The following is a 22,214-nucleotide window of genomic DNA, read 5'->3' as shown; positions in this document are numbered from 1 at the left end:
AGTGAGTGTATTGCAAGCAGAAAGACAGAGAAAGAGAGAGAGAGGGAGAGACAGAAAGGGAGAGAGATGAGAAGCATCAACTCATAGTTTCATCGCTTTAGTTATTCATAGATTGCTTTCCTATGTGCCAGCAAACTTGGGCTTCAGGCCAGTGATCTTTGGGCTCAAGCCAGCGACCATGGGATCATGTTGATGATCCCACGCTAAGCCAGTGACCTTGAGGTTTTGAACCTGGGACCTCAGTGTCCCAGGTCAATGCTCTAGCCACTGCATCACCACCGGTCAGGCTGATTAGTGTTTTTGATTTTCCAATATGTAAACTGTCTCTTGTTTCTTTTTTTTTTCAACTTCATTAACTTTTGCTGTTATGTTTGGCGCTCTCTCTTCTTTTCTGGATTGTTAGTTTTCAGATTCCTTGAGTTAAAGGCTTAAGTCAGTGATTTTCCATTTTTTTTTCTAAGATAAGCATTTAAGGCAGTGGTCCCCAACCCCCAGGCCGCGGACCGGTACCGGTACCAGTCCGTGGGCCATTTGGTACCGGTCCGCAAAGAAAGAATAAATAACTTACATTATTTCCGTTTTATTTATATTTAAGTCTGAATGATGTTTTATTTTTTTAAAATGACCAGATACCCGTTGTTACATCTGTCTAAGACTCACTCTTGACCCTAGTCTCGGTCATGTGATACATTTATCCGCCCTAAAGGCCAGTCTGTGAAAATATTTTCTGACATTAAACCGACCCGTGGCCTAAAAAAGGTTGGGGACCACTGATTTAAGGTACAAATTTCCCCCTAGCTAATACTTCGTTTGCATGGCATTAGCCCCCAAAAGTGGTATTTTATTTATTGTTGAGTTCAAAATATTTTCTAATTTTTAACATAATTGAATCTCTGACCCATATGTAATTTAGTAGTATTTTTCTTTCCTAATAAATATATTATTTTGCTTTTAGTTAACTTTTTGTGTTTTTGGGGGGTTTTTTTGTGTTTTTTTTTTTTAATAATTTTATTTTTTTAATGGGGCGACATCAATAAATCAGGATACATATATTCAAAGATAACAAGTCCAGGTTATCTTGTCTTTCAATCATGTTGCATACCCATCACCCAAAGTCAGATTGTCCTCTGTCACCTTCTATCTAGTTTTCTTTGTGCCCCTCCCCCTCCCCCTTTCCCTCTCCCTCTCCCCCCTCCCCCTGTAACCACCACACTCTTAACAATGTCTCTTAGTTTCACTTTTATGTCCCACCTACGTATGGAATAATGCAGTTCCTGGTTTTTTCTGATTTACTTATTTCACTTCGTATCATGTTATCAAGATCCCACCATTTTGCTATAAATGATCCGATGTCATCATTTCTTATGGCTGAGTAGTATTCCATAGTGTATATGTGCCACATCTTCTTTATCCAGTCATCTATTGATGGGCTTTTTGGTTGTTTCCATGTCCTGGCCACTGTGAACAATGCTGCAATGAACATGGGGCTGCATGTGTCTTTACATATCAATGTTTCTGAGTTTTTGGGGGTATATACCCAGTAGAGTGATTGCTGGGTCATAAGGTAGTTCTATTTTCAGTTTTTTGAGGAACCACCATACTTTCTTCCATAATGGTTGTACTACTTTACATTCCCACCAACAGTGGATGAGGGTTCCTTTTTCTCCACAGCCTCTCCAACATTTGCTATTACCTGTCTTGTTAATAATAGCTAATCTAACAGGCGTGAGGTGGTATCTCATTGCAGTTTTGATTTGCATTTCTCTAATAACTAATGAAAATGAGCATCTTTTCATATATCTGTTGGCCATTTGTACTTCCTCCTGGGAGAAGTGTCTGTTCATGTCCTCTTCCCATTTTTTTATTGGATTGTTTGTTTGTTTGTTGTTGAGTTTTATGAGTTCTTTGTATATTTTGGATATTAGACCCTTATCTGAGCTGTTGTTTGAAAATATCATTTCCCGTTTAGTTGACTTTCTGTTTATTTTGTTATCAGTTTCTCTTGCTGAGCAAAAACTTCTTAGTCTGATGTAGTCCCATTCATTAATTTTTGCCTTCACTTCTCTTGCCATTGGAGTCAAATTCATAAAATGCTCTTTAAAACCCAGGTCCATGAGTTGAGTACCTATGTCTTCTTCTATGTACTTTATTGTTTCAGGTCTTATGTTTAGATCTTTGATCCATTTTGAGTTAATTTTAGTACAGGGGGACAAACTGTAGTCCAGTTTCATTCTTTTGCATGTGGCTTTCCAGTTTTCCCAGCACCATTTATTGAAGAGGCTTTCTTTTCTCCATTGTGTGTTGTTGGCCCCTTTATCAAAAATTATTTGACTATATATATGTGGTTTTATTTCTGGACTTTCTATTCTGTTCCATTGGTCTGAGTGTCTATTTTTCTGCCAATACCATGCTGTTTTGATTGTCGTGGCCCTATAATATAGTTTGAAGTCAGGTATTGTAATGCCCCCAGCTTCATTCTTTTTCTTTAGGATTGCTTTGGCTATTCGGGGTTTTTTATAGTTCCATATAAATCTGATGATTTTTTGCTCCATTTCTTTAAAAAATGTCATTGGAATTTTGATGGGAATTGCATTAAATTTGTATATTGCTTTGGGTAATATGGCCATCTTGATTATATTTATTCTTCCTAACCAAGAACAAGGAATATTCTTCCATCTCATTATATCTTTTTCAATTTCTCTTAACAATGGTTTATAGTTTTCATTATATAAGTCCTTTACATTCTTTGTTATGTTTATTCCTAAGTATTTTATTTTTTTGGTTGCAATTGTGAAGGGGATTATTCTTTTGAGTTTGTTCTCAGTTGTTTCATTGTTGGCATATAGAAAGGCTATTGACTTCTGTATGTTAATTTTGTATCCTGCAACCTTACTGTATTGGCTTATTGTTTCTAGTAGTCTTTTTGTGGATTCTTTGGAGTTTTCGATGTATAGGAGCATATCATCTGCAAAAAGTGATACCTTTACTTCTTCTTTTCCGATATGGATGCCTTTTATTTCTTTGTCTTTTCTGATTGCTCTGGCTAGAACCTCTAGTACCACATTAAATAAGAGTGGAGAGAGTGGACAACCCTGTCTTGTTCCTGATTTAAGGGGGAAAGCCTTCAGTTTAGTGCCATTTAATATGATGTTAGCTGATGGTTTATCATATATGGCCTTTATCATGTTGAGATATTTTCCTTCTATACCCATTTTGTTGAGAGTCTTAAACATAAAATTGTGTTGTATTTTATCAAAAGCCTTTTCTGCGTCTATTGATAAGATCATGTGGTTTTTGTTCTTTGTTTTGTTGATATGGTGTATTACATTAACCGTTTTACGTATGTTGAACTATCCTTGAGATTCTGGGATGAATCCCACTTGATCATGATGTATTATTTTTTTAATATGTTGTTGTATTCGATTTGCTAGTATTTTGTTTAGTATTTTAGCATCTGTATTCATTAGAGATATTGGTCTGTAGTTTTCTTTTTTGGTGCCATCCTTGCCTGGTTTTGGTATGAGGGTTATGTTGGCCTCATAAAATGTGTTTGGAAGTATTGCTTCTTCTTCAATTTTTTGGAAGACTTTGAGTAGAATAGGAACCAAGTCTTCTTTGAATGTTTGATAAAATTCGCTGGTATAGCCGTCAGGGCCTGGACTTTTATTTTGGGGGAGGTTTTTAATGGTTTTTTCTATTTCTTCTCTACTAATAGGTCTGTTTAGGCTTTCTGCTTCTTCTTGACTCAGTCTAGGAAGGTTGTATTGTTCTAGGAATTTATCCATTTCTTCTAGATTGTTGAATTTAGTAGCATATAATTTTTCATAGTATTTTACAATAATTCTTTGTATATCTGCAGTGTCCGTGGTGATTTCTCCTCTTTCATTTTGGATTTTGTTTATATGAGTTCTTTCTCTTTTTTCCTTGGTAAGTCTTGCCAAGGGTTTGTCAATTTTGTTGATCTTTTCAAAGAACCAGCTCTTTGTTCTATTAATTTTTTCTATAGTTTTACTGTTCTCTATTTCATTTATTTCTGCTCTGATTTTTATTATCTCCTTTCTTCGGCTGGTTTTGGGTTGTCTTTGTTTTTCTTTTTCTAGTTCCTTAAGGTGTGAAGTTAAGTGGTTCACTTGGGCTCTCTCTTGTTTGTTCATATATGCCTGAAGTGATATGAACTTCCCTCTTATTCACTGCTTTTGCTGCATCCCATAGATTCTGATATGTCGTATTGTCATTTTCATTAGTCTGTATATACCTTTTGATCTCTGCACTTATTTCTTCTTTGACCCATTCATTTTTTAAAAGTATGTTGTTTAGTTTCCACATTTTTGTGGGATTTTTTTCCTCTTTTTTGCAGTTGAATTCTAGTTTCAAGGCTTTATGATCAGAAAATATGCTTGGTACAACTTCAGTTTTTCTGAATTTGCTGATGTTGTTTTTGTGGCCCAACATATGGTCAATTCTTGAGAATGATCCATGTACACTGGAGAAAAATGTATACTCAGTCACTTTGGGATGAAATGTCCTGTAGATGTCTATCATATCCAGGTGCTCTAGTGTTTTGTTTAAGGCCACTATATCTTTGTTGATTCTGTTTGGATGACCGATCTAGAGCCGTCAGCGGTGTATTGAGGTCACCAAGTATGATTGTATTTTTGTCAGTTTTTGTTTTAAGATCAATAAGTAGCTGTCTTATATATTTTGGTGCTCCTTGGTTTGGTGCATATATATTAAGAATTGTTATGTCTTCTTGATTCAGTGTCCCCTTAGCCATTATGAAATGGCCATTTTTGTCTCTGAGTACTTTAGCTGTCTTGTAGTCAGCATTATCAGATATGAGTATTGCTACGCCTGCTTATTTTTTGGATGTTATTTGCTTGGAGTATTGTTTTCCAGCCTTTCACTTTGAATTTGTTTTTATCCTTGTTACTTAGATGAGTTTCCTGTAGGCAGCATACAGTTGGATTTTCTTTTTTAATCCATTCTGCTACTCTGTGTCTTTTTATTGGTGAGTTTAATCCGTTTACATTTAGTGTAATTGTTGACACTTGTGAGTCCCTTATTGCCATTTTATAGATTGCTTTCTGTTAGTTTTGTGTCTTGTTTGATCCTTCTCTTTTGTTTTTCTATCTTTTGTTTTTATTTGGTTGTATTCCATACATCTTTCCTCTGTTGCTATCTTTTTTATCTCATGTGCTTCTGTGGTGGTTTTTTCAATGGTGGTTACCTTTAAGTAATGAAAAGGGTTCCTACCCTGTTCATTGTAGTGCACTATTTTGTGAGTACTTTTTCACTCCATCGTCCTTTGCTACTGTTAATCTCCATCCTCTCCCCCCTTTATTTTTGTTGTTGTCACAGTTTAAATTTGGTTTTATTGTGTTCTTCTTGGAGCTTTTACTTCTGGCTCTGTTTTTTTTTTGTTCTTTGTATCTGATTGGAGAACCCCCTTTAGTAATTCCTGGAGTGGGGAATTACATTTTTTGATGATAAATTCCCTCATCTTTTCTGTATCTGTGAATGTTTTTATTTCTCCTTCATATTTGAAGGATAGCTTTGATGGGTATAGTATTCGTGGATGAAAGTTCCTCTCTTTCAGGACTTTAAATATTGGGGTCCACTCTCTTCTAGCTTGTACAGTTTCTGCTGAGAAATCTGATGATATTCTAATGGGCCTTCCTTTATATGTTGTATTCTTCTTTTCCCTAGCTGCCTTGAGAATTTTTTCTTTGCCATTGGTTTGTGCCAATTTCATTATGATGTGCCTTGGAGTAAGTTTGTTGGGGTTAAGAAAACTCGGAGTTCTGTTTGCTTCATGAATCTGAGGCTTTAGTTCTTTCCACAGGCTTGGGAAGTTCTCATCTATTATTTGTTTGAGTATGTTCTCCATTCCATTTTCTCTCTCTTCTCCCTCTGATATACCTATTATTCTTATGTTATTCTTTCTGATGGAGTCAGATAATTCTTGTAGGGCTATCTCATTTTTTTTAAATTTTTGAGTCTCTTTCTTCTTCTCTCTGTTGTGCCTCAAGTTGCTTGTCTCCTATTTCACTAATCCTCTCTTCTATCTGACCTGTTCTATTAGCTAAGCTTGTTACCTCGTTTTTCAGCTCGTGAATTGAGTTTTTCATCTCTGTTTGATTTGTTTTTATAGTTTCAATTTCCTTGGACATATATTCTTTGTGTTCATTGAGTTGTTTTCTGAGCTCCCTAAATTGCCTTTCTGTGTTTTCATGTATCTCTCTGAGTATTTTTAGGATTTCTATCTTGAATTCTCTGTCATTTAGCTCCAAGGTTTCCAATATATTAAATTTTTTCTCCATAGATTTTTCCTCATCTATCTGTGTTACCTCTCTTTCTTTTGTATCCATGATATTCAATTTTCTCTTCCTTAATGGCATCTGCGGGTGGTTTTGTTGATAGTATTAATGAGATTTAATAAAGAATAAAAAGTTAAAAAAATAAAAAATCGAAAAAAGTTGTTTTTTTTAAAATTAATAATGAAATAAAGAAAAATAAAATAAAATAAAAATTTTAAAAAAGGAAATTATTCTCCCCCTCCTTTTTTCCTCTCTTCTCCTCTCCCCTCTTTCTTGAGAAAATCTTGTGGTGAACTGTGAATTATATTGTATTTAATAGAACAAACAATGCCTGTAATGGAGGGCCTGAATTGGGGAAAAGTAATAAAGGGGCAAAATAAATAAATAAATAAATAAATAAATAAGGGGGGTATGGACCCACCAAAAGCAAATAATGAAAAAATTTGGATCAAGAATAAAATGATTTGCGTTTAGGTGTTGATTGACTAAGAGTTATGATGAGAGGAATAAGAGGGAAACAGGAAAATGGGGGGACAAATTAAAAAATTACTATTGTATTTAGTGGAACAAGAGCTTGATAAAATGGAGAGCCAGGGATGGGAGCACTGCTAGTGAGTTAAAAAGGTGAAGTAAAAACCCCCCAAAATGCCACAAATATAAGTTTGAGTCCCAGATAAGATAATTTGTTCGTTATTGAGGTTTGAATGAGAGGAGACGTAAAAGAGAAAGGAAGAAACTAATATACAGGGAGAAAAGAAAGAGAGAGAGAGAAAAAAAAGAGGGAACCACTAAAAGAAGAAAAAAGAAAAAAGAGGAGAGAGAGAGAGAAAGAGAGAGTTAAGGGTTTTGGAGTGCAACCCTCATAGAGAGAAAGGAAGAGGAAAGAAAAGATAATGGGGGATGTAACACTTATGGGATAGGTTATAAAGTCTGCGGATTATTCTTGATTTTGAGAGGTTATCTTCTTGCTTTTCCTTTTCTCTCCCTCTTCCTGGTCGGTGACTCTGTACCCCAGGTTTTGCCCCTTTGGCACGCTCAGGTAGAGGTTTGCAGTTGATAAGTCTCTATGGCAATGTCATGTATTGTGCTTTAGTCATGTTGGCAGTCGAGGCTCATTTATAGGCTCCAACAGTGAGAGAGTCCGTGTTCCTGGAGTCTTTCTCCTACTCTTTCCTTCCTCAATTAGTAGCCTGATAATCCAGCTATGGGGTTGCTGCTGCCTCTGCCTGGATAGTAAGAGGCTCAAAGACCTGGCCACTCCCCACTCTATTCCCACTCAGCACAGGGCTCTGGGTAAGGCTCAGTCAGTCAGAGCTGCTAGCATAATCAGCCCGGGCTTCCACCCACTCAAAGACCTCTAGCTCTGCCACTTTGTCCGGTAACACAGGTGGGCACCCACTTCCGGGGCGCTTGGAGGAAACTCTTGCTCACTATCTGTGCACGCAGACCAGGATGTCAGGCCGGAAGTCTCGCCCTCTGAGTGAAACCCCCTGCCTGCACTGAAAAGTTCCAGCGTTGGAATTGGCTCTCGCTCCATCCCCATGTGCGGCTTTCTCAAGGCGCTGGGGCGGCCTGAGATTCTGCTTTTGGCCCACACAAAGGCCCCTGACTCTGCCCCTCTGTGGGATAACACGGGCTTCCACTCCTGAGGTGCTGGGAGGAGTCTCTTGCCCACTTTCCGTGCGCGCAGACCAGGATGTCAGGCCGGAAGTCTCACCCTCTGAGTGAAACCTCCTCCCACGGAAAAGTTCCAGCGTTGGAATTAGTTCTCACTCACTCCCTATGCGCAGCTCCCCCAGGGCGCTGGGGTGGCCTGGATATTCCACTTTCGGCCCACACAAATGCCTCTGACTCTGCCTCTCTGTGGGACAACACGGGCGCACACTCCCGGGGCTTTGGAAGGAATCTCTCGCCCACTATCTGCGCGCGCCGACCAGGAGATCGGGTAAAATGGCTGCCCCGCTTGTCTTTCTTTGTCTGGGTTTGGTACGAGTGTTAGCTGTATTGCCCGGGTTGTCACAGGAACAGTATTTCCTCGGCTTGGATCTCATTGCCACGGCCTGGTTCGGCCGATTGTGCCACGGCCTGGATCTATTCACCCCCTTTGCCCGCCTTAGTTTCTATATTCTCAGTTTCCAGTGAAAGCTGCCCTGTTTAGGTTAGTGAGGAAGGCGGAGCATTTCTTACTCCCTATTTCCTTCAGGGTTTGGTTATATATTTAGCCAATTTTTCGCTCGATCATACCTTTGGGTGTTTTGCGAAGCATCTGGAGGCTCCAAGGATAGGTTTTTCTGTTTCTGGTTGAAGATCTTGTTGAGTTTTGGGGGAGATTTATTGGTATCGCTTCCTACCTCACCATTACTCTGACGTCATCTCCCAACTTTTTGTTTTTGATTTTCTATTTAACTGTATTGTGGTCAGAGAATGTCTGTACGTGATGACAATTGTTTAAATATTTGTTGAGACTTGTTTTGTGCTGAATGTATTTTAAATGTTTCATATTTAATAAATATAACAGATATGTTATTCATTAGAACAAGCCAGCTTGTTAATGGCCTTGTTAAAAAATTTTTATACATTTATTTATAAGTTTTATGTGTCTTTATCTTTTTTGTCTGTGTCTTTATCTTTTAAGTGTGTCCCTTACAAACAGCATATATCTATATTTTTTAATCCAATATGACAATCACTGGCTGAAGAGTGTAGTCCATTTACACTGTTGTAATTATTTACATTATTAAATTTATTTTTTCTTTCTTATTCTGGGCTTATTATTTACCCTTTTTCTGTGCTCTTGTTTCCTCCTTTTCTAACTTCTGTTAGATTAAAAAAGTTTTTTAATCTCCTCCCTTTTCTCCCTTTATGTGCTTTGGAAATTATACATTTTATTTCTATTTCTTTAGTGTCTATCTTTACATTAACACCATGGATGTTTGACTTAGCAAGTCCTCACCCTCTTCAGGAATAATAAAAAGAAAGTCATTACCCTATTAAGTTTTTAGTATTTAGTTCCACCTTATTTTAATGTGTCCTTGAAGTTAATTGCTATCATTATATATTAAGCTGCTATTATTAAATTATTATATATTATAAAATATATATTACCATTTTAATATTATATTATTGACTGTCATTCCATTAATGCTTACTCAGATTTACTTGATGTTTATCAACTTGTCAGTTTTTGTTACTTCTTGTATCTCATTCCATAATTCTGGATTTGATTTTCTTCTTCGTAAACCATATCTGCTAGTAGTTCATTAGTGAGATCTCTTGTCATTAACTTGAGCTACAGAGTATTTAGGACTTTCAACAGTTTGTCACCTACAACCTATGATTTAACCTAACGGTAAACTCTCTCGGTATTTGATCTCTCAGTATTTTTTTCTTATCATATTTTGCATAAGCTCATGGACAGACATTTCTGATTACAGCCAGTGAGTATTCCCCTTACTTCTTTAATTAAGAGCTCATTTCAGGCGTTTATTACATTTTATCTAGTATTTTTCGATTGTTTTAGGTTGAGAGCTTTTGCAGATTATTCATCTGTCAGATTACATCAAATGGTTCTTTTGTTCTCATATTTGATGCTGTTTGACACAGTTTTATAACTATTGTGTCTTCATTATGGGTTTGAAACAATTAAAAATACATTCTTTGTTCTCTTTGTTTTGCCTTTCATTCTAATTTATCTGATATTTATATTGCCATTACTGCTTAATTTTGTTTATAATTGCTTGATGTATCTTTCCTCAACTTTGCATTTTAAGCCATTTTTTTTTTCATTTATTTTTAAAGAGAAGCAGGAAACAATTGAATGTCCCGAAAGAGTAGTTCACTGTAACTCATCACCTCTAGGATATGAGGTCATTGAGATGGCCTCTTGCCCACACAAAATTTGAACAAGTTGAGAAGTCCAAGTAATGGTGTATAAGTGCCAAAATATCACCTTAATACTGTTAAAGATGAATTGAGGATGTAGCTTAATGTAAAAGCAAAATGAACCTGCTAGAAATAAACCAACTTAACCTCCCAAATCCTAGGCAACAATGGGGCCAACATGGTAAGCCTTACAGCATGGGGCAGGCAAAGAGGCCAACCCTGCCTCCTCCTCAAAATAAAAAAGCTGGGCTGACCTTGTCTGATTTATATTTCCAAAATTCCCTGGTCAAATTAACTCATTCTGTTACCTGGGCAAAAGAGAAATTAAAAGATGGAGAGAGTTGGCCCTGGCTGGTTGGCTCAGTGGTAGAGCGTCGGCCTGGCATGCAGGAGTCCTGGGTTCGATTCCTGGCCAGGGCACACAGGAGAAGCGCCCATCTGCTTCTCCACCCCTCCCCCTCTCCTTCCTCTCTGTCTCTTTCTTCCCCTCCCACAGCAGGGCTCCACTGGAGCAAAGTTGGCCCAAGTGCTGAGAATGGCTCCATGGCCTCTACCTCAGGCACTAGAATGGCTCTGGTCACAACAGAGCAATGCCCCAGATGGGCAGAGCATCGCCCCCTGGTGGGTGTGCCAGGTGGATCCTGGTCAGGCGCATGCAGGAGTTTGTCTGACTGCCTCCCCGTTTCCAACTTCAGAAAAATACAAAAAAGAAGATGGAGAGAGTTCAAGAATGACACATCTCAAATTGAAAGGAAACATCAGGAATGAGGAAGAAAAGCAATCTTCTTAACAAGAAGCAGAAGAGAAGGGCTCTGTCCGGGTTGGCTCAGTGGTAGAGCATCAGGCCAGCATATGGATGTCCCGGGTTTGATTCCCAGTCAGGGCACACAAGAGAAGTGCCCATCTGCTGCTCTCTACTGCTCTCCTTCTCTCTCTCTCTCTCTCTCTCTCTCTCTCTCTCTCTCTCTCTCTCTCTCTTTCTCTTTCTCTTTCTCCCCCTTCTGCAGCCATGGCTCAATTGGAGCAAGTTGGCCCGGGGAACTGACAATGGTTCCATGACCTTCTCTTCAGATGCTAAGAAGGGCTTGGTTGCAGAGCAACAAAGCAACACCCCAGATGGGCAGAGCATCGCCCCTTAGTGGGCTTGCCAGGTGGATCCCAGTTGGGGCATATACTGGAATCTGTCTCTGCCTCCCCTCCTTTCACTGAATTGAAAGACAGAAAGAAAGAGAGAAAGAGAAAGAAAGAGAGGGAAGGAAGGAAGGAAGGAAGGAAGGAAGGAAGGAAGGAAGGAAGGAAGGAAGGAAGGAAGGAAGGAAGGAAGGAAGGGAAGGAAAAGAAGGAAGGAAGGAAGGAAGGAAGGAAGGAAGGAAGGAAGGAAGGAAGGAAGGAAGGAAGGAAGGAAGGAAGGAAGGAAGGAAGGAAGGAAAAGAAGGAAGGAAGGAAGGAAGGAAGAAAGGAAGGAAGGAAGGAAGGAAGGAAGGAAGGAGAAAGGAAAGGAAAGGAAAGGAAAGGAAAGGGAACAGCAGAGAAGAAACCAGTATTTGCTGAGTGCTTGCCTAGTCATTTAAATTGATTGCTATAGTTAATCATTGCAAAACTTGGTGAGATAGTTATATTACCTTTTACAGGTGCTGACTGTGAGGCTCAGAGATTTAAGTATCTTGCCCAACCTATCACTCATATATAGAAAATAAGAGGAAATTAAGTCTAGTTCTTTTCCTCTATAATAAAGCTATAAACACAAAGTATTCGCTATTCTACCATAATGTTTCACTTACTCTATTTCAGAGGTGCTCTTGATATCAAAGGAAGGTTTCACTTTCCAGAGGATCTCCATTTAAATTCCACTGAATGTCTGCACGTGCATTGTCGAGGATTTGAGTCCAGTTTATCTGAATGTACTTTCACTAAGAAAATAATTAGAAGTTACCAGCGTTTTGCTGGTGTGGTGTGTTACACACAGGATGCAGGTTGGTAGAGTTTTTTCTTTCCTTCAGGATTGTTTATTTCAAACCAAGTCTTTAAAACAAACAAATGATGCATACTCAGTTGCAGTCACCAAAGCAAAATCATGTTTTGGGTTTTAGACCTTAAATTGGTGTTCTCCCCCTATTGTACCTTTTTGCCACTCAAATAGTAATTCTGTCCAGGTTCCTAGATGGGAAGCAAAGTTACTTGACTTCCTTTTGCTTTCTTGAACATCTGGGTGAAAGTTAATATAGCAAACATAAGTCAATCAAACATCAAAAGAAACCTCAGCATCTCCTTTGAGATGTCCAGCCTCTACACCTTCTTTAACATATTTAAGTGACCACACCTGTGTTTCAGTTTCCGGACTACATTATCTCCTTCATCATGACATTGGGATATTTTAGCCATACATATAGCATTAAAGGCCAAAGCCTTTTATGGTGCTAAAAAAATGTACTCTTGGCCCTGGCCAGTTGGCTCAGTGGTAGAGCATCGGCCCCGCGTGTGGATGTGCTGGGTTCAATTCCCAGTCAGCGCGCACAGGAGAAGTGCCCATCTGCTTCTCCACCCCTTCCCCTCTCCCTTTTCATTCCCTTCCCCTCCTGCAGCCAAGGCTCCATTGGAGCAAATTGGCCCCAGGCACTGAGAATGGCTCCATGGCCTTGCCTCAGGCACTAGAATGGCTCCGGTTGCGAGGGAGCAACAGTCCAGATGGGCAGAGCATTGCCCCCTACTGGGCTTGCGGAGTGGATCCTGGTGGGGTGCACGTATGCGTTTCTCTGCCTGCCCACCTTCTCACTTAAGAAAAATACAAAAAACAAAAACAAAAAAATGTACTATCAAAATGTAAACAGCAGTGCCCAAGTAAGCCTTGGGGCGATGGTGGGGATGAACATAATAGGATGAAAATAAAAAGTGAGCCCCAGTGTTTGCCACTGTCTGCCATGCTTCTGATTCTGGAACCCCACTCCCCCAATCTCAGCAAGTACAGACCTCCAGAGTAAATACTGGTTTTCAGAGACAGGGCCTTCGAAACCCAGTTTTGGCACTTACTTTCCCTATTAACAATATATACTACGTGGATGCTACCAATACATTTTATATCAATTTTTATTTGATGCCTGACTTTATCTTAATGTCTCCATTATTCCAACAACGTGATTAAGATGTTATCCACAACTCCACAAATAAAATTCACAAAGATAATCCTTACTTTACAGCTACTTCAACAAATGATTCCTTTCAGTGTGTGAATGGGAAACGCATTCCTCAAAAGAGGGCCTGTAATGGTTTCAACGACTGCGGGGACCAGAGTGATGAGCTCTGCTGTACAGGTAAGAGAAATCCAGCCTTGCCGTCCCCCAGTGCATCCTTCCCGCTAAAGATGTAGAGACAACCTTACCATTGAATTGAAGATTCCATCTCATTCCATTTTAAGACTAAAAAAAAATAAAATTCTTCTATTTATGTTTGCATAGGGTGTCAACGCAACGGTTTCCTGTGTAGATCGGGAGTTTGTATTCCAAGAGAGTATGTGTGCAATGGTGAGGTGGACTGCATCGCAGGAGACGATGAAGCTAATTGCAATGGTAATTTAAAGTTTTGTGATTACTTTTTCTTATTATTTGATCCAACGATTCTAACACTTTTTGAAAGGTGCATTGTAATCTTAAGTGACCATAGGAAGGTGTGGCAGGAAGAGTGCTACTGAGTGAGCTTTTGCAGAACCACGGCATGTTCTTCTCTCATATTTTTAGTGATTAAATATTTATCTGTTATTTCAGAACTCTTTTAAACTCCAAAACTACTCCAATATTTATTGATTAACACATATGACAGCCATCATGTAAAAGAAGAGTGAAAACTTATACCAAAGTAGACGTATAATATAATATTAATAACATTTTATTTCTACTAATTAATCTGATATTTCAGAACATTTTATTAGAAAATTTTCCCATATAACAAAAATAGACTATTAGACTGAAACCCTATGTCTACATCTCCCAGATTCAACAATTATTAATATTTTAACAGTCTTATTCAGGTTTTTTTAGTATTTTAGAGCAAATTTCAGATTATCATATAACTTCACTTACATATATCTCTAGCATTGGCAACATATTTATCTACAACAATAACCTCATTAGTATACCTAAAAATAATTACAATTCCATAACACTGTTTAGTATCAGTCCATGTAAAGTTTTCCAAACTGTTTCAAAAATGCCTTCTTAGAATTAATGTGTTTGAATTAGAATACAAAAGAATTTAACGTTGTGTTTGATTATTAAGTTTTGGTCTTTTTTATTCTTTCAGAATCACCTATCTATCCACACCCACCCCTCAATTTTTTTCATGCTACTAATTTTTTTAGAGAAACTGAGTCATTTCTTTACAGGATGTTCCTTATTCTGGATTTATAGAGGCCTGATTAGCTGCAAAGTTCAATGTTTTAGGCAAGAATTCTTGATAGGTTGTGCTGTGTAGTTCCTATTAATATAATGTCTTGTTGTCTGGTTATCCCACTTTTAGTGATGCTAAGACTTATTACTGGATCACCTACGGCTCCTTTGAAATAGTCTCCCACAACTTCTCACCTTAATGGTTTTCAGCAGCCTTTGTAATCGTTGCCTAGAGCCAATTGTCAATAGGGACTCTAAAATGGAGATTTCTAATTCAACATTACTTCCATATTTATTAACTTCTATACAGAAGAACTTTCTGTATCAATTATTTTGTTTCCCTGAAATTCAGTTCATAATAGAAAGGCAGAATCATGTTTAATTCTTTCCCTTTACTTACTACATCTCTCAAAGCAATGAGTTGACGGTCTTAATTTTTTGGTGCTCATTGAATAATCTCCAGTGTGAAATACATATATTTATTAGGTAACTACTCTGCCACACCGACTGACCTTGCTCCCATCAATGTTTCAGGTGGGTGAGAGGGGAAGCTTTCTAAGTTATTGCATTCATTCACTTACTCAATGAATATTTATTAAGTCCTTACTATGTCATATGTGCCCAGCCCTGTTCTAGATGCTAGGGTTATAATAGTGAGTAATATTTCAAAAATCTCTGCCCTGGACAGTTGGCTCAGCGGTAGAGTGTCGGCCGGGTGTGTGGAAGTCCGAGTTTGAATCCCAGTCACTGTACACAGGAAATGTGCCCATCTACTTCTCCACCCTTCCCCCTCTCCTTTCTCTCTCTCTCTCTGTGTCTCTCTCTTCCCCTCCCACAGCCAAGGCTCCATTGGAGCAAAGTTGGCTGGGGTGCTGAGGATAGCTCCATGGCCTCCGCCTCAGGCCCTAAAGGGCTCCCATTGCAACAGAGCAATGCCCCAGATGGGCAGAGCATCGCCCCCTGGTGGCATGCCAGGTGGATCCTGGTCGGATGCATGTGGGAGTCCATCTCTCTACCTCCCCCCTTCACACTTCAGAAAAGTACAAAAAAATAAAATAAAATCCCTGCCCTTCATAGATCTTACATTCTACTAGATGAGGGAGACAATAAGTAAGAGAAATAAATAAAATAGCTCATAAAAGAATTAGTACTAAGAAGAAAAATAAAGCAAGGAAGGAAGATATATAATGTCAAGGTTAAGTTTTAAAATTTTAGCGAATGTGGCTTGGGAAGGCTCATTCACTGAGGTAACTTTTGGGTAAAAAGCCAAAGAGAATGATGGACATAACTGCATGGAGCCAGGTGCGCACTAGGAACATCGGGGGAACACTTTGTCAAGTATATGACTGTCTAACCACTATGCTGTACATCTGAAATGAATACAAAATAATGTTATAATTATTTTTTGAATTATTAATTATTGAATGTAAACTGTAAGGAAAAAATAAAATTTGAAAAACAAAATGAAAGAGTCAGTCATGCAGATATCTGCAGAAGATTGTTTAGGCAGAAGCAACAACCAGGGCAGTGTTGCTAAGACAGGAACATTCCAGTACGTTGGAGGAACAGCAGTCAGGAGGCTAAGAGAGCAGGTGTTGCAGGTGGCGATGGAGATTAAAGGACAAACAGTGGGAGAGGATGGGGAGGTGGCTGGGGTGGGGGAGATCAGGGCCTGTTCGTGAAATGGAGACTTTAAGCAGAGGAGTGACACGATCTGAACTGCATCTGAAGCACGGAGTAACCCGGTGGCTGAGTGGGAAGTAGTCTGCACAAGGGTGAGGGAGACGCGGGGGCACCAGTAATCCAGACAACGGTGACCCCGACAAGCGGATAGGAAGGGAATGATGAGAAGCAGTCAGATTCTGGATCTATCCTGAAGTGAGAGTCAACAAGATTTGCTGATAGATGGGATGGGGCATGAGAACACAGGAGCAGTCAGGGAGGAGTCCAGGGGCTTGGGCCTGGGACTGGGGAGGGCTGTGAGAGGCGTGCTGTACTTAGCTCCACCTCACAGGTGGGACTTATCCGGGGGTGTGCTGACAAGTGTTTAACAACGGGCCTTGGGAGGGAGAGGGAAGCCCTGATCTGTAGCCTCTGCCAATTTCTGTGGTGTACATGCTCCCACCGTGGGTGATTTCAAGCCATTGCCATGATGTCACAGGACACAAGCTGGGAAGCGACACAACAGCCTCTCGCGTACTGGGAGAGTCCATGTCAGGACACAACTGAACAACGGCGAACTGTTTATTGTCGTGTTTCGTACTTGTTTTACCTTCCTTTCTCAACACCTTGAAAACAGAACCTATCTCATTATTTTTATATTCTAAATGTCCTAGGTAAAGAAACTTACACATAAGCATTAAACAAATGTTGAAGATATGTATGGATAAATGAATTAACACTAATTTTATTTTGTCAATACTTGGTAGACCAAGTATTTGACTTCACAGAAATTTTGTTTAATTTTCCATTGCTATCACTTCTTAAATTAAAAAAATAAAATAAAACATACTTCTTAGGATTTCAACAAATATTATTTTTTTGAAGACTATATAAGCAGTTGAGCAAAAATACTTTTATGTTCATTAAATGTAGTTAAATTCTTTATAAAGAGAAGGGAGAAAGAAATTTCAAATACTTTTCCAGAGAGGAGGATAATGAAGCATGGCTTGTGTCAGTGATGCTTCTAGTTTTATTAAGATATGATTGATACACAGCACTGTGTAAGTCTAAGGTGTACAGCACAATGACTGGATACACATATATTGTGAAATGGTTATAAGTTTAATTAACATCACCTCATATAGTTACAAAAAAGTGTTTTTTCCTTGTGATGAAAACTATTCAGGTTTATTCTCTTAGCAACTTTGAAATATGCCATACAGCATGTAGCCACCATGCTGCATATTACATCCCCAGTACTATTTATAACTGATTATAAATAAACTACGGTATCTTGTACCTTTAGACCACCTTCACCCAGTCCCCTCTCCCGTCTCTTGCCCCTGATAACCAAAAATCGATCTTTGTGTCTATGAGTTTGGTTTTTTTAGATTTGAGGTCTGAGTTCATACAGTATTTGTCTTTCTCTGAAGCTATACAGTTTGATTTCACTTCTTCAGTATAATATTTTGAGTTTCTTCTCTCCTTTTCCTTCCCCATTCCCTCTCTTCCCTCCTTCTGAGCCTGATTCAAAACTCTAAAGTTTAAGGTCAAAGAACCTTGTTAGTTTATCAGGGAAAAAAAAATTCTGTTGCAAGGAGATATCTACAACATAAGCTTACTTTTCTTATTAACTTCTTGAATCTTGATCCAAAACTATATTCAGTCAACTGTCGTTGTTATTTCAATTTACCTTTCTATTTCCATAATGGGTGTAATTTTTTTCCTCGCCAGGAAAGAGCAAGTGAGAGGAGAAATGTAAAATGTATATTAATACAGCCTGACCAGTGGTGGCACAGTGGTTAGAATGTCAACTCCGGACACTGAGTACCCTAGTTCAAAACCCCAAGGTCGCCAGCTTGAGTGTGGGCCCATGGGCTTGAGCCTAGGATCATTGACATGATCCAAAGGTCACTTGCTTGAAGCTAAAGGTCATTGGCTTGAGCAAGGGGTCACTGGCTCAGCTTGAAATCCCCCCTCATTAAGCATGTATGAGAAGCAGTCAATGTACAATTAAAGTGAAGCAACTACGAGTTTATGCCTCTCATCTCTCCTTCCTCTCTCTCCCTTCATGTCTCTCTCTCTGTCTCTCTCAAATCAATTTTTTTTAAATTCTATTCTTCTAAAAAAAAAAGAAAAAACATATCTTAGTATATTCATTGATTTCTCCTTTCAGTGAACAATCAGAATCACTACACCAAGGGACATTTGAAGTATATCTTAACTTCATGTGTCCTCCATAAGCCAACCTTTTATTAATATAAATTAAAGAGTTATCAATTTTTCACAACTGTATAAGTCTGCTGTTGGGTGGACATGGTTCAGATATATTTGAAAAACAAATGAGACTTTTTAAATCTCAAGTTAAAATGATTTCCTTGCTGTGGTGAAATTGGTGTGTTTAATTGGAAGATGAAATATCTGTTATGCAGTATTAAAAATCAAAGGAAGGTGGCATGCTGTGGTTCCCTTTTATGTTTTTATAAATGTTAACTTAAGTTGTTACAAAGTGAAAATTATCTCTTTGATGCAATGGATATTTTGTTTTATTTTTAGGAGATAAACGTCATGAAATTAAAGGTAAATGTATTTTTATAATAGAAAGTTTATATTAAAGAATTGGAAATAAGAATGAAGTTTTAAAACCTTTATGATATATGTACAGTGTATTGATATAGCTGAATTTTTCTTAAATAAAAAGTATCCTTTATTTTGGTCAATTTTTTGTTTATTTTTTCAGGCCTTTCATATGTGACTCAATGTAAAAAATAAATATCGTAAATTCTTAGAATATTACAGAATTGAAACAAAACCAAGATGGTGCTATCTTATATTTTCATGTAACTATTAACACAGGAGAATATGACCATGCATCAACATTAACACAGCTTTTTTCCCCTTAAATTTTGAAATTAAATTTAATGGGACAATGATCAACAAGAGCGCATAAGGTTCGGTGAACATCTCTATAGCCTTTAAGGTGCTGACTGAGCTGCTTGCCCACCACCCAGTCAAATTATTTTCCATCACCATGTATTTGTCCCTCTTTTCTCTCCCCCACCAGCCCCTGTCCCAGGTAACCATTTCACTTTTCCCTATGTCCATGAGTCTCAGTTTTATATCCCACCTATGTGTGAAATTATATAGTTCTTATTTTTTTCTGATTTACTTATTTTACACAGTATAATGTTATCAAGGTCCATCCATGTTGTCATAAATGTCACTATGTCATCATTTCTTATGGCTGAATAGTATTCCATTGTATATATGTACCACATCTTCTTTATTCAATCCTCTTTCAAAGGACATTTTGGTTGTTTCCATGTCTTGGCCACTGTAAATAATGCTGCGATGAACATGGGGTGCATGTGTCCTTGCATACTAATGTTTTCGAGTTTTTTGGGTAGATACCCAGTAAAGCAGTGGTTCTTAACCTTTCTAATGCCGTGACCCCACAATACAGTTTCTCATGTTGCGGTGACCCCAAACCAAAAAATAATTTTGGTGGCTACTTCATAACTGTAATTTTGCTACAGTTATGATTCAGAATGTAAATACCTGATATGCACTATGTATTTTCCGATGGCTTTAGGCGACCCCACTGGGGTCGCGACCCACAGGTTGAGAACCGCTGCAGTAGAGTGTATTGCTGGGTCATATGGCAACTGTATTCTTAATTTGTTTAGGAAAAACTATACTTTCTTCCATAATGGCGGTACCAGTTTACATTTCCACCAGCAGTGCATAAAAGGTTCTTTTTCTCCACAGCCTCTCCAACAATTGTTATTGCCTGTCTTGTTGATAATAGCTCATCTAACAGGTGTAAGGTGGTATCTCGTAGTTTTGATTTGCATTTCTCTAATAGCTAGCGAAGATGAACATCTTTTCATGTATCTGTTGGCCATTTGTATGTCCTCTTGGGAGACGTGTCTGTTCAGGTCTTCTCTTCATTTTTTAACTGAATTGTTTGTTGTTGAGCTTTGTGAGTTCTTTATATATTTTGGATATTAACTACTTATCGGAGCTGTTTGTGAATATCAATGGCCATTTGCTTGGCTGTCTGTTAGTTTTGTTGTCAGTTTTTGTTGTGCAGAAGCTTTTTAGTTTGATATAGTCCCATTGTTTATTGTTGCCTTTACTTCCCTTGCCTTAGGGGTCAAATTCATAAAATTTTCTCTATGGCCAAGGTCTAAGAGTTAGTACCTATGTTTTTTTCTATGTGATTTATTGTTTCAGATTTTATATTTAGGTCTTTGATCCACTTTGAATTACTTTTTGTGCATTGGGACAAACGGTAGTCAAGTTTTTCTTTTGCATGTGGCTCTCCAGTTTTCCCCGCACCGTTTATTGAAGAGGCTTTCTTTTCTCCATTGTGTGCTTTTGGCCCCTTTGTCAAAGATTATTTGCCCATATATATGTGGTTTTATTTCTGGGCTCTCAACTTTATTCCATTGGCCTGTATATCTGTTTTTCTGCCAATACCATGCTGTTTTGATTATCATGGCTCTATAGTATAACTTGAAGTAAGGTAGTGTAATACTTCTGGCTCCATTCTTTTTCCTCAGGATTGCTTTGGCTACTCACAGTTTGTTATGGTTCTACACAAACCTGGTGATTTTTTGTTCTATTTCTTTTAAAAATGACATTGGGATTTTGATGCAGGTTGCATTAAATCTGTATATTGCTTTGTGTAACATGGCCATTTTAATTAACTATGTTGATTCTTCTAATCCATGAACATAGACTATTTTCCCATTTCACGGTGTCTTTTTCAATTTCTTTTAATAATGTTTTGTAGTTTGAGTATATACCATATTTCCCCATGTATAAGATGCTCTGATGTATAAAACACACCTTAATTTGGGGGCCCAAAATTTGAAAAAAAATGTATTACATAAAGTTATTGAACTCAAGTTTTATTCATTATAAAATTCATACAACTCCTCATCCATGCAAAAAAGTGGGAAATGCAAGTTAAAAAAAATCTACAGCCACTGTATAAGACACACCCAGTTTTTAGACCCCAAATTTTTCAAAAAAGGGTGCATTTTATACATGGGGGAATATGGTAGGTCCTTCACATTCTTTGTTAAGTTTATTTCTAAGTATTTTATTTTGTTGTTGCAAATGTATAAGAAATTTTTTCAATTTATTTTCTTAAGTTTCATTGTTGTGTATAGAAAATCAGTAGACTTTTGTATATTGATTTTATATCCCATGACTTGACTGAATGTGTTTATTGTTTCTAATAGTTTTTCAGTGAAGTCCTTGGTGTTTTCTACATGTAGGATAGTGTCATCGACAATAAATGATATGTTTACTTCTTCTTTCCCAATATGGATGCCTTTCATTTCTTTCTGTTGCCTGACTGCTCTGGCTAAGACCTACAGAACTATGTTAAATAAGAGTGGAGAGAGTTGGCAACCTTGTCTTGTTCCTGATTTTAGAGGGAAAGCTTTCAGTTTTTCACCATTCAGTATGATATTCGCTAGTGGTTTATCATATATAGTCTTTAATATGTTGAAGTACTTTTCTTCTATACTCATTTTATTGATTGTTTTGAACATAGAGTGATGTTGTTTCTTATGGAATGCCTTTTCTGCATCTACTGATAGAATCATATGATTTTTGTATTTTGTTTTGATGTGGTATATTATATTGATTGATTTATATATGTTGAACCATCTTTGTGCTCCTGGATGAATAGCACTTGATTGTGATGTATTATTTTTTAATGTGTTGGTGTATTCGATTTGCTAGCATTTTGTTTAGGATTTTTCCATCTGTATTATTAGAGATATTGGTCTAGTTTTCTTTTTTTGTGTTGTTCTTCTCAGATTTTGGTATCAGAGTTATGTTGGCCTTATAAAATGTGTTAGAGAGTATTGCTTCCTCTTCTATTTTTTTGGAAGACTTTGAAAAAGATAGGTACCAATTCTTTGAATATTTGGTAGAATTCACTAGTGTAGCCATC

General features: G+C 37.8%; 1 protein-coding gene across 3 annotated transcripts in view; it reads left to right on the top strand.

Annotated features, from left to right (window-relative positions):
* CFI (complement factor I) overlaps positions 1-22,214 on the top strand; it is an 85,583-nt gene that overhangs the window by 38,562 nt on the left and 24,807 nt on the right. For 2 of the 3 annotated variants that reach the window (XM_066384802.1, XM_066384804.1), the window contains 4 exons: positions 11,991-12,172; positions 13,394-13,507; positions 13,652-13,762; positions 18,797-18,820. In XM_066384802.1, coding sequence (XP_066240899.1) covers positions 11,991-12,172; positions 13,394-13,507; positions 13,652-13,762; positions 18,797-18,820 — 431 coding nt within the window. The remainder of the gene's footprint in view (positions 1-11,990; positions 12,173-13,393; positions 13,508-13,651; positions 13,763-18,796; positions 18,821-22,214) is intronic. The other variant, XM_066384803.1, reaches the window with a different exon arrangement.

This window comes from Saccopteryx leptura, chromosome 5 (genome assembly GCF_036850995.1).
Source record: "Saccopteryx leptura isolate mSacLep1 chromosome 5, mSacLep1_pri_phased_curated, whole genome shotgun sequence".
In the NCBI taxonomy this organism is placed as follows: domain Eukaryota; kingdom Metazoa; phylum Chordata; class Mammalia; order Chiroptera; family Emballonuridae; genus Saccopteryx; species Saccopteryx leptura.
This window is presented reverse-complemented; position numbering and strand designations above follow the sequence as displayed.